Source organism: Dromiciops gliroides, chromosome 4 (assembly GCF_019393635.1).
Source record: "Dromiciops gliroides isolate mDroGli1 chromosome 4, mDroGli1.pri, whole genome shotgun sequence".
Classification (NCBI taxonomy): Eukaryota; Metazoa; Chordata; class Mammalia; order Microbiotheria; family Microbiotheriidae; genus Dromiciops; species Dromiciops gliroides.
The window spans coordinates 341,961,778-341,975,301 of record NC_057864.1 but is presented as its reverse complement, the minus strand read 5'-3'; the positions used below and the strand labels follow the sequence as shown (position 1 = coordinate 341,975,301).

The window sequence follows — 13,524 nt, the reverse complement described above, 5'->3', positions numbered from 1 at the left end:
TTAAAAATATGCACAAGTAATGCTTTTAGTAATGTAAAATTACAATTTTTTTGCCATTTTGGGGTGTTTTTTTTTTCTGATTTTAAGAAATACAACAACAACAAAATAAAAGAAATACAACAAGCATTTCCATAACATAATAGAATAGAAAAAAGATGATTGCACATGAAACCATAAATTTGATATGTACGACTTGCAATTCCTTTGAAGTATAGAACAAAGTTATCATGTAACTTTTTTCCCTTTTTTTCTTCCTCCCCTTCTCCCCGACCCCCCAGAGATGACTACCATTAGACAAGTGTATGAGTGTGTGTGTAAAATCATCCTATACATACTTCTGCATATCAATTCTTTCTTTGCAGATAGCTTCTTCCTTCATAGCTCCTTTGTTAATTTGGGGATTTATAATACTCAAAATTATTTCATTTCTAGGGTTGTTCTTAAAACAATAACTCTTGATTTCACTCATTTCACTCTTCATTATTCCATGCAAGTCTGTCCATGTTTTTCTAAAATCATCAAGCTCATCCTTTCTTATAGCATGATGGTATTCCATCATGATTATATACCATGATTTGTTTAGCCATTCTCTAATTGTTGAGCATCCCCACAATTTCCAATTCTAGTTAACTCTAGATAGTATAAAATATCTACAAGTACACCTGCCAGAACAAGCCTAGGAACTATATGAACAAAATTATAAAAAACTTTTTATAAAAAAAAATCAGATTTAAATAATTAAAAGAATATTAATTGTTTATGGGTTGGTAGGGCCAATGTGTAATAAAAATGACAATTTTACCTAAACTATTTATATATTCAATGCCAATCCAACTAAATTACAAAAAAATTATTTTACTATTAAAAATTCATTTGAAAGTATAAAAGGTTAAGAATATAAAGGAACTGATGAAAAATGTAAAGGAATGAGGTTTAGCAATACCTATCTTAAATTATAAGGCAGTAATTATCAAAACTATCTAACATTGACTAAGAAATAGAAAGGTAGATCAGTGGAACAGAGCAGACAGACAATTTACAGCAGCAAGTGAATATTTAATTTTTTATCTGACAAGTATGAAGACTTTTTTGGATAAGAAATCATTATTTGGTACAAAAAAATTTGTTGGGAAAGCTGGAAAGCTGTCTGGCAGAAATTGGGCATAGACTAATATCTTACACCATTTACCAAGATCAAGGTATATAGTAAGGTCAAAATGGATACATGACATAGATATAAAAAGAGGCATTACAAGAAAATTTGAAGAACATGGAATATATTACCTGTTAGACTTATGAATAGGTGAACAATTAATGAATCAACAAGAGATACAGAGCAGTGTGAGGTATAAAATGGATAATTTTGATTACATTAAATTAACAAGTTTTTATACAAATAAAAAAAATGTAGCCAAGATCAGAAGGAAAGAAAATTGGGGAAAAACATTTATAGATAAGAACTTTGTCAAATCTATAAGAATGAGTCATTACCCAATTGAGAAATTGTTAAAAGATATGAACAGTCAGTTTTCTGATGAAGAAATCAAAATAATTTATAGTCATGTGAAAAAAATGTTCCAAATCATTATTGATTAGAGAAATGCAAATTAAAACAACCTTGAGGGACAGCTAGGTGGCACAGTGGATAAAGCACTGGCCCTGGATTCAGGAGGACCTGAATTCAAATCCAGCCTCAGACACTTAATACTTACTAGCTGTGTGACCCTGGGCAAGTCACTTAACCCTCATTGCCCTGCAAAAAAAAAAACAAAACAAAACCAACCTTGAGATATCATTTTACACTTATCAGATAGGCTAAAATGATTGATGGGGAAAGTGACAAATGTTGGAGGGGATGTGGTAAAATTGGGATACTACTTCACTGTTGGTGGAATTGTGATCTGATCTAGCCATTCTGGAGAGCAATCTAGAATTATGCCCAAAGAGATACTAACCTGCCTATCCCCTTTGACCCAGCAATACCACTAACTAGATCTGTTTCCAAAGATGATTAGAGACAAAGGATAAGAACCTATATGCATAGTAAGCTCTCTTTGTGGTGGCAAAGAACTGAAAATTGCAGAGATGCTTGCCAATTGGCGAACTGACTTCCGTTTTCTTACTGACTTCTCATTCTTCTTTCTGAAGTATCTTAGGAATACCTATAAATGTCTATAGAATTTGTATGCTTTATTATATAACAAATACTTTATACTTTCTTTAAACACAGAGTCCCAGACAAATTCATCTTGACCTCAATTTACTGTATTTTGAAAATTATAAACTAGATTTCAGCAAGAACTACTTGATAGTGAGAGTGTTCAAGCACCAGAGCATTCTGTTAAGACAAATTAGAGCATCTTTGGTGCTGGAAATTTTTTAATGGTATTTTTTTAAATTAATGATGACTTTGTCATATATAAGAATTAAGGGCACTTACCAAGAATCCAAAAGCTCTGTTTTTAAGCTCCCTTGTAGTCTTAGATTTGTTAGCCAGTCACTTTGGAAAAATAAAGAATACCCTTTGGTAAAAAATTCTCACTGTTCAGAATGGTACAGTTCTTGAACTGAATGTCCCCTCGTTGTTGTTGATATCAATTAAAAATATTCATGTGGGGACAGCTAGATGGCGCAGTGGATAGAGCACTGGCCCTGGATTCAGGAATACCTGAGTTCGAATCCGGCCTCAGACATTTAACACTAGCTGTGTGACCCTGGGCAAGTCACTTAACCCCAATTGCCTCACCAAAAAAAAAAAGTTCATGTGCAAAAGCACACATATTTAGTAGAGTGTCTTTTTTTTTCTAGTATTCTTGGATTACCTTCTATTTTCCTTTCCATCAACCCCCACACAGTTACCCCCAAGCTACTTTGGGGGGGGGGGGTGAGGCAATTGGGGTTAAGTGACTTGCCCAAGGTCACACAGCTAGTAAGTGTCTGAGGTCGGATTTGAACTCAGGTCCTCCTGACTCCAGGGCCGGTGCTCTATCCACTGTGCCACCTAGCTGCCCCCCAAGCTACTTTCAAAATAAATATCATACTCACTGACTTTGCTGGCTATTCTGAGACATACTGAATAATTGGTTTTTCAAGACTGTTTTATGCCATCATTTGGGTGAGAAGGCATAGTAATTATATTTGCCAGTATAGAAAGTAGTGTTCTTATTTAAAGAATCTTTTAAGATTCTTTATTTCCTACTTCTACTTGGCTTGTATATCTTTTTTTCCCTTTTTTCTCACATTTTCTGAAGTGTTCAATAATTTCATTTGGCCTTTTCTGGATAGATACCTTAAAAGTATGTCCTTTTTCTGTGTACATTTGGCACATATTTTCCTTACTACTAGAAGAAAGAGTCCCCAAAGGAGTAGATAGCTTTATTCTGGCTCAATATGTTGTTTTCATAAATTTCAAAATAGAAGTGGACCCAGTGACTTTAAAAAAGATACTTTTATAAATAGAATTTGGGTATGGGTAGCAGAATTATATGTTGTTTTTGTTCATAGTCTTTACTACACATAGTAAGCTGTGATAACTTAAAAATATTCCTTGGAATGAGCACATACATTATATATGACAACAGAATTGAGCCAGATTATTAAAGGGTTCTTTGCTTGCTTAGAGCTGAAATGCAACTAGCTGGATCATTTGTGTCAAATGTTATTTCAAGTTATTGAATTGTTGAAAAAAAGATCTTTAAAAACTTGAGGCTTCTCATTGTAATTTCTGGAGTATCAGAGGTCAGAGAGCACAAATATTCCTGAACTATTTAAGCAACAACTGTAAATTATCTCCTTTGTCTTTATCTGCTTTGGAGAATCAAAAATGTGTGAATGCTGGGAATGAATAATTTGTTACTTTTCTTGGGATCACTAAAATAGACTGATAGTTTTCACAGTAACAGAAAATACTTCAAACTGCTTGGCATTTCTCCTTCAAGACAGTTTGAACATAGCAGGGGTTGACCTCGTGTCAGTCAGTCAACAAGTATTTATTAGTCACCCACTATGTCAGGCCCAGTGTGACATGCTAGGGCTACACATAGAGCAAATGAAACAAACCCTATTTGCAAGACACTTAATTTCTAATGAGGGAGACAAGAAGGACGTGTGTGTGTGTGTGTGTGTGTGTGTGTGTGTGTGTGTGTGTAAAGGATAAATACAGAATAATTAAATACAAGGTATTTTGAGAGGAAATTCATTAGCAGATCAAAGGATCAAAAAAGGCTTCACAAAAAGGGTGGCTGCATCTTAAAGAAAGAGAAAGATGCCATCATCTGGAGCCAGAGCTTTCCAAACCTAGAAAAAACATCGAGTAGGAAAAAGTCTTCCCTCCTAGATCTCTTCTGTATCTAAAGCAGTTCACTCATAGAGGCTGGCTCTTACTGATCATTACTCCCCTCCTTAGCTTGCAAAACATTTGTTCTGGAATTTTTACCCAAGAAATTCAAGCTCATCGGCCTATAATTTAAGAATTTTCTCTCCCTTTCTAAAAATTAGAGCATTTGTCCATCTCTAGTCCTGTAGCACATTTCACATTTTCCAAAATGCCTCAAAAATAATCAACTTCAGCAGTCATACCTACAAATTCTTTCAAAATCTTTGGATACAATTTGTTCAGTACAGGTATATTGAACTTATTTAGAGTGGTTTAGTCATTCTCTTTTGATCTGCTTACTTATCTTGGGTTTCAGTTCCATCCTACCCATTGTCCTGGGCTTTTCATTGTAAAGATCACTCTCTTTAATGGAGAAACAAATTACTGAAGTTGAAAAGTTGGGGTTTTTTTCCGCTTCTGTTATTATCTCAAGTATCAGGACAAACCTTTCTTTGTTCTTCTTTCCCCCTCCTTAAAAAATATTGTTGATAGTAGTATTCAAAGTACTGGCTCATCCTAAGACTGAGTCTTCCTAACATTTTTTAAGGATGTGCCAATGTTTTGTGTTCACATTCACATTTTTCGTCCTTTTAAAATCTGAGTTGTTTAACATGATTGTACATGTTTAGCCTATATCAGATTTCTTGCTGTCTTAGGGAAGACAGAAGGAGAAAAATTTGGAACTCAGAATCTTATAAAAATGAATATTGAAAACTATTTTACATATAATTGGGAAAAATAAAATACTATTAAGTAAAGAAGGAAGGAAAGGGGGCATCTAGGTGGCGCAGTAGATAAAGTACTGGCCCTGGATTCAGAAGGACCTGAGTTCAAATCCAGCTTCAGACACTTGACACTTACTAGCTGTGTGACCCTGGGCAAGTCACTTAACCCTCATTGCTCTGCAAAAAAAAAAAAGAAAAAAAGAAAAAAACTGACCAAAAATTAGACCTACTTGCCCAATAATGAATCTAAAACACTGAAAACATTCTAATTTAATTTTCTACTTTCAACAAAAGCATTTCTGGTAACTGCAAAACTCATTCTCAATACTCCTAGATCCCATTCCTATGCTTGATCTTCAAAATAGGGTATGCTGAATTTTTCTCCTTTCTAGAAATGAAATGTAACCTTAACTGTTTCTCTTTCTTTTAGAAAGTTTTCTATTTTGATTCTGAATAAGCTTAAGGAACAACTAGTTTCCTTAAGAGCTAAGTTCCCTTAGCTCTCTGCTAAGACTCTCCATTGACATTCTTGGGTCAACTTGCAGTAGATTTTTGCTAGCGCAGAAAGGTTTGGAACTTTCAAAAACATAACATTTAGCAAATAGGGGTATTGCTTCCCTATGAGAAAAGGCCAGCCAAGTGGCACAAGAAAAACAGCAGGCAAATTTAATATATTTGATCTCCTTTGAGACCCAAATTATTCTTTGTAATTAAAAAAAAATAGTGTTGTAGATCTGCCACAATAGAAGGACAGGGTCTGGTGAGGGTGAATGAGGTAGGAAAATGTGTTGCTAAGGAGGAAGAGAGAAGGGAGGCAGGGCTGGCAGTGGCAACATGGACCATGCTGGAAGAGAAACTGTAATCATCTCTCCATGTAAAACGCCAATAGAGCTCATCGCTATCTAGTTTATTTCTTGGCTAGGTGAGAAGACTGTAATTGTCTGCAACAGAAAAGGTACTTTCTTACCAAAAATGAGTGAGAAAGAAAACAGGGTATTCTTCCAATACAATGCCCAGCACAAATAAGAGACAAATTGTGATTACAGCAAGCATTTCTATGAAGCTGAATTAAATTGAGACAACTAGTAATAAGATAAAAGTAATAATAATTATGATGATACATGGACAGCTAGGTGGCACAGTGGATAGAGCACCGGCCCTGGATTCAGGAGGACCTGAGTTCAAATCTGGCCTCAGACATTTGACACTTACTAGCTGTGTGACCCTTGGCAAGTCACTTAACCCCAATTGCCTCATCAAAAGAAAAAAATGATGATGATAATAACAAGGAAATCAGGCATGTTAAAATAAATACCAAATTGGGCGGGGGGGCCATTTTCTGTAAGCGAATATATTTAATGATTAGATGTTATAAATAACAGGACAATTGTGGGTGAGTTAATCAAAGTTGAGAATTAAGTATTAAAAATTAAATTTTAAAATCTGAGCTCCCCACAGCATTCCATTAGTCTTCTTTTTTTGTTGTTGTTGTTGTTGTTTTTGTTTTTGTTTTTTTAGGCAATGGGGGTTAAGTGACTTGCCCAGGGCCACACAGCCAGTAAGTGTCAAGTGTCTGAGGCTGGATCTGAACTCAGGTCCCTCTGAATCTAGGGCCGGTGCTCTAACCACTGCACCATCCAGCTGCCCCCCATTAGTCTTCTTAAATACTTTCGCCCCCTTTTTCCTCATTAAGATCATTTTAATTTGTGTTATAAGAATTGCATTGTCAAGAACCTCTTTTTCTCCTTGAGTCAACCTTTTTTTAAATCTCCATCTCCATCTTTTCTCTTGAACCTTCTAAGATCTGCTTTCCAAAAATCTAATGTTCCTCTCCTTATCAGTTTCTCTTGAACACAAAGGAAACTTTGATCATTTTCACTTTACCAAACCATTTCTCCTTGTGGTTCAGACTGAAATTAAGATTAGTAGTTCTTTTCCTTGTTTCCTTTACTTTTTGAAAGATGGGTAATCTGGTTTGAGCAAAAAGAGATCTCTGGCAAATGTCTAGATTAAGGCCCTCATCTCAGATGTCTCTTGCCTCCATGCTATTTCTGCCTCAGGATCTTGCCATTACATTGCTCCAAATGACTGCCGTCTTTTCTAGTTGTATTCTCAAATACCACTTCTGCTTCACCCTCCTCTGAGGATGTTCATTGCCCTCCTTTTCACAGTTCTAAACAGCTGCTTCTTCACAATTGCTATCCCCATATTCTCTTCAGGGGTAGGTTAACAAATAATTTAACATCAGTCCAACTTTTATGTGGACATTTTACAAATGTGTAAATACTGATAACACTTTCATTCTTTCTTTTCGTAAGAAAACTAGGCATCACAAAGTGAACCACAATATGAGAAGTGTAGTTGCTAAAGCATCAGCTTGAGGCAAAGTCCCATTTCTTTGGCACATCTCAAAAGTTCATGTAATTCCATTAGACGGCTTGCCATCAGAAAACAACCCTTGAAACAACACAAAATTAATTAATGGCATTTATGATTGAAACATTTTTATTCTAAATTGAATGTTATTTTAATTTGAATATGATTTAAATTTTATTTGAATTTGTTTCACTGGTATGCAAAGTTACTGTTAAATGTGATTTTTAAATGTGTCACTAGAGGATTTAAGCAGTATCTGAAACCTTCCAGAATGAATATGACATTTAAATATAGCAACATTGTAATAATTACTTAAATTTTTCCAGGTGGCTCTAACCAACTATACCTTTGAAAATGTGAGTTTTCATGTTCTTCACCAACGTTTTCCTCTCTTCACGTTTCGGGTATTATCTGATTGGTTTGATAACAAGACAGATCTATACAGGTAATATTTCATTTCTTTGAAGGGGATATTGTCTTTATCATTTATGTTAATTTTTTTTTAAGTGAGGCAATTGGGGTTAAGTGACTTGCCCAGGGTCACACAGCTTATAAGTGTTTTAAGTGTTCGAGGCCGGATTTGAACTCAGGTACTCCTGACTCCAGGGCCAGTGCTCTATCTACTGCACCACCTAGCTGCCCCATTTATGTTAATTTTTAAGGAAATATTTGCTGTTTGTTAGCTACAGAGAAAAAGTTGAGAAGATTATGGGGTTAAGGTGAATGAAGTATGCCCATTAAATTTCAAGAGACCTTGGGGTGGGGAGGTTCAAGCCCCATTAATAAGACAAAAAGCTACTTATTTGATATCTGCTTTCTTTGATGCTTACATCTCTGAAGCACCATCCATGCATAAGGTAAAATTATAGGAAAATACTAAGTCTTCACATGAAATCATTATAGAAATAAAAACATAGGGGAAATATAAATGACAATAAAAATAAGTTTAATCTGAAGCTAATTAATATTAAAATTATGATTGACAGAGTTGTCATGATTAATACACTCCAGAATTAAATGTCAGTTCTGTCTCTTTGAACAGAAGGTGATGGTGGGTATCTTCTCCATTTGTACAAATGGTAATATGAGGGGAAATGGGCTTAGATTTAAATTGAACAGGGAAGTGGAAGACCATTTTGACAGTAGGGATTGTATGACACTGAAATACATTGCACAGGGAGATCATACACACTTCTTTTAGGACATTGAAAGTACAGTGACTAGTTGTGACCTTTCCTTGTTCTTAATCATTTGTTTTCCTATAATGCAGAAGCTCTTTGCTTTATACAACAGTTATGAACCTGAGAAGTTTTGTAGGAAAATGTTTTCTGTAAATTATGTCATTTGAAATGTACCAAATGAACTTTCTAATCAAAGGAATTGTATCTTTTGTAAAGCAGATAATCACACCAATTGTTTTTTTGTGAATTTAGATACAGGCACCTCAACTTCTAAATGGATTTGTATTCTAAAGTTTTTTATAAGTCAAATTGTTTGAAATTCAAGATGATGTTTACATAGAACTGTTGTTACAGATGTTCTTTGACTAGCCCACAAAAGCTAACAAAACTTGAAATGTGGCTGAATTTCTAGAATTATTGTAGCTAGCCTGAGTTCTGGGCCTTGGGAACAAAGGGGTTTTTAGATTCCACAGCAGCTTCATAGGCAGACTGTCCCCAAGTTATTTTTCCTTGATTTCTGTTCTTTCGCTATTTCTGACTCCAAAGGTTCTCCAAAACTTGGAGGTTTTTTAGAAAAGCTTCAGTTTTTATGGTAGTAAGTTGCCTTAAGGTGTCACCAAAGAGAGGAAATGAAGGAGGACTGGCAATGGCTGTGACAGTCATTTGTATTATATGGGTCAAGTGTAAGTTCAAGGGTGGTCTTTATTGGGTTTTCTTCAAGTACAGTATACCTGTTCCTCTGAGCAAGGAGTTTTTTGGGGTTTTTTGCTTTTTTTTTTAATCATAAAAGTATTTTATTATTTTCAGTTACATGTAGAAATAGTTTTCAACATTTGTTTTTATAAAGTTTCTAGTTCCAAATTTTGCTCCCTCCCTCCCTCCTCTCACCCCTTCCCAAGACATCAAGCAATCTGATATAGGCTATACATGTACAATCACATTAAACATATTTCTGCATTAGTCATGTTATGAAAGAAGAATCAGAACAAAAGGGAAAAATCTCAAAAAACAAAAAAAGTAGAAACCGTATGGCTCAATCCGCATCCAGACTCCACAGTTTTTTTTCTCCGGATGTGGAGATCACTTTACATCATGAGTCCTTTGGAATTATCTTGGATCATTGTATTGCTGAGCAGAGCTAAGTCCATCACAGTTGATCATCACACAGTGTTGATACCATGTACAGTGGTTCTCCTGGTTCTGCTAATTTTACTCAGCATCAATTCATGTAAGTCTTTCCAGGTTTTTCTGAAATACACCTGCTTATTATTTCTTATAGCATGATAATATTCCATTACATTCATATACCACAACTTGTTTAGCCATTCCCCAACTGATGGGCATCCCTTCAATTTCCAATTTTTTGCCACCACAAAAAAGAGCAGCTATAAATATTTTTGTACATGTGGGTCCTTTTCCCTTTTTTATGATCTCTTTGGGATATAGACTTAGTAGTGGTATTTCTAAGTCAAAGGGTATGCACAGTTTTATAACCTTTTAGCCATAGTTCCAAATTGTTCTCCAGAATGGTTGGATCAGTTCACAACTCCACCAGCAGTGTATTAGTGTTCCAATTTTTCCACACCTTCTCCAATGTTTATTGAGCCAAGGAGATTTTGTAATGAGCTTGGGTAATATATACTTCATGGATCCTTAATTTTTGTAAGTTTGGGTACTCCATCCATCCATCACTATGTAAGTGCTAAATGGTCATCAAGAGTTGCTATAGTCCAAAAAAAAAAGCATGACCAAAAATTTCATACTACAGCCAATCTGGTGTTTTAATTCAATCCATCAAGCTTTGTGCCAGCACAGATTTCACATTCTTTGGGGGGAGCAATATATAGTCAAATAAGTAAATTTAAAATATTTTCAAATATATACACCTTAATTTTGAGTGAAGAGGTGGAAAAATCCAACAGCTAAGCAAATCAGGAAAGTCCTTTTATAGGAAGTGGTACAAGAGCTGAGACTTGAAGGAGAGAAGCTAGGAACTTCTAGAAACATAAAGAAAAAAGGGAGGAACACATTCTAAGAATGGGTGACAGGACCCCCTATGCAGAAGGGCAGGAGATTGAATATTATCTATACAGAGAATTAGAAATGTTTGCCTTTTTTATCTTGCCTAAAAATGAAGCAGTCAGTAGTGGGAATAGAAAAATTTGGCTGAAATCCAGAGTGCATTAGAGAAAGTAATTTGAAATTTGCCTAGAAAGATGTGTTGGAGCCAAACTGTGTTGAGATATCAGAGGATTTTGTATTTTATCCTACAAAAATAACAACAAAGATTCCCTGCCTTCAAGGAACATTTCTAAGATCTATTACAACTTCAAAATTCTATGATTATGGATTCTAACTAATGCATGCCAATGATAGGGGCATTTATTTTATAGCCAGACTGGGCAGTTGTTCTGTTCTATCTTACATCTATCCTTTCTGTCTATTCAAAATAGCTACCACTGTGTTTCAGACACTTGCTGATACTTACCTGGACTAACCTGTATAGGCCATCCTCCACCGCTGCCAAAGTGATAGTCTTTAAGCACAGGTCTGATTATGTCATTCTCCTCCTCAAAGATGACTTGTGGCTCCCAGTTAGCTCTAGGGTAAAACCTCTTCTTTGGGGTATTTAAAACCCTTCCAAAGCTGGTTCCAACCTACCTTTCCAAAATTACTCCCCTTCATGCCCATTCTATAATCAACTGCAAAGTGACCTCCTTGCTCTTCCTCATAGCACTATTCTAGTTCCTATCTCCATGCCTTTGTACCAGCTGTCCCCCGGCCTGGATACATTCTCTTCTCCCTTTTAGAATTTCTCATTTCCTTCAAAGTTCTGCTCAGATGCAACCCCTACATAAAGCCTTTCCTGTTCCTGCTCCTGCTCCTGCTCCTACTCATCTTATCTTCTAATACTTCCCCTAACTTGAAATTCCCTTTTGTTAATAGATTTTGTACATACATACATACATGTATACACACAATATATATATATGCATATACACACTATATATTTTTAACGTGTATATATGTGTACACCTGTTGTCTCCCCAGATACAGCATAAAACAAGGGCTATTTGACAAACAATGACCTAGCACCTAACACAGTAGTAGTTAAATTTGTTGGTTGAATTTTTGTCATTCCCTTGGCATGTTGGTATCTCTGAAAATTATCCTGTTCATTCTTAAAGGTTGATGTATAAAAGAAACCACCCTGAAAATTTTGAGTTTTTGAGTATAATTTGATTTAAACATTTCTTTAAATTATAAGTCAGATTCAATTTAACGAATTATGTGTCTAAAAAGCAAGTTCTTACTGATCAATATAATTTTTATTACTTTTTATTATTTATTTATTTGCCCTTTTTTCATTGTGAAAAGGAAAATTACTGTTCATGATAACCCAAATTTTCTAACCTTTGCTGTAAATGAAATGATGCCAGCAGTAAATGTGCCTGTAAAACCCCCTTTTCCTTCCTGTCTTGGCAAGAATTCCCTCTTAATGTTGAGTATGGAACCTCTTGATCACTAATAATAGCTAGCATTTACATAGTTCTTTAAAAAAATTTTTTTTTTCTGGAGCATTGAGGGTTAAGTGACTTGCCCAGGGTCACACAACTACTAAGTGTCATGTGTCTAAGGTAGGATTTGAACTCAGGTCCTCCTGAATCCAGGGCTGGTGCTTTATCCACTACACCACCTAGCTGCCCCTAGAGTTCAATATAATCTTAATAGAGTATATCATTAACATCTCAAAGATTAGGTATAGTTTTTATTTTTATAAATACCATAACTCCATAAGTTATACCCTAGAGCCTCATTATAGTGTGAAGATGATCCTAGGTTCTCAAAGTTTATGCTGCTTGAATGCAAGCTTTAGCATGTTCAATCATGTTTGAAAGACTTTTGAGTCATAGTCCCAGACATAGACTGCTTTCTGTTTTTGGTTTTGTTTGTTTGTTTGTTTGTTTGTTTGTTTTTTTAGTGAGGCAATTGGGGTTAAGTGACTTGCCTAGGGTCACACAGCTAGTAAGTGTTAAGTGTCTGAGGCTGGATTTGAACTCAGGTACTCCTGACTCCAGGGCCGGTGCTCTATCCACTGGGCCATCTAGCTGTTCCAATAATGTTTGCTAAAGTAGCTCATTTACTTTTTTTTTTCTTTTTTTGTGGGGCAATGAGGGTTAAGTGACTTGCCCAGAGTCACACAGCTAGTAAGTGTCAAGTGTCTGAGACTGGATTTGAACTCAGGTACTCCTGAATCCAGGGCCAGTGCTTTATCCATTGTGCCACCTAGTTGTCCCCTCATAGACTGCTTTCTGAATACTAGAGTAACTATAAGCATGGAGAAGATGTTCACTAATAGGATGGCTTATTGGTTATGAATTAAATTAGTGGTTTGTTACTCCGTGAGATCATTGTCTCATGACCAGTGTTCAGTGGACATGCCATTGGAGGAACTATTTCTCAACATTTTTGCTACAAACAAAATCAGAAGATAGAAGAGAGTTGCAACCAAATAGAAAGATGACTGACAACACAATGCTCTTTGGAGAGAAAAATAAAGGAACTGACAACATTAGTTTTATTGTGTATCCAAAGGCAACAAGAAGCATCATTTCATAGAATATTTGGTCATCTTATATTACAATGTTCATGGCAAATAGTTGCAAAATGATCACCATGAAAATAATTGTACCTTGAGTGCCAACAAATGTTGGAAAAGACAAAGAGGCTGAGAAATCATTTAAGAATGTGATAAGAGTGGGGCAGCTAGATGGCGCAGTGGTTAAAGAGCTGGCCCTGGATTCAGGAGTACCTGAGTTCAAATCCGGCCTCAGACACTTGACACTTACTAGCTGTGTGACCCTGG

General features: G+C 35.6%; 1 protein-coding gene across 1 annotated transcript in view; it reads left to right on the top strand.

Annotated features, from left to right (window-relative positions):
* The window catches only part of REV3L (REV3 like, DNA directed polymerase zeta catalytic subunit), a 259,154-nt gene that overhangs the window by 184,092 nt on the left and 61,538 nt on the right, over positions 1 to 13,524 (top strand). Inside the window, 1 exon segment of the mRNA XM_044003468.1 lies at positions 7,803 to 7,921. Within this exon segment, the coding sequence (XP_043859403.1) occupies positions 7,803 to 7,921 (119 nt within the window).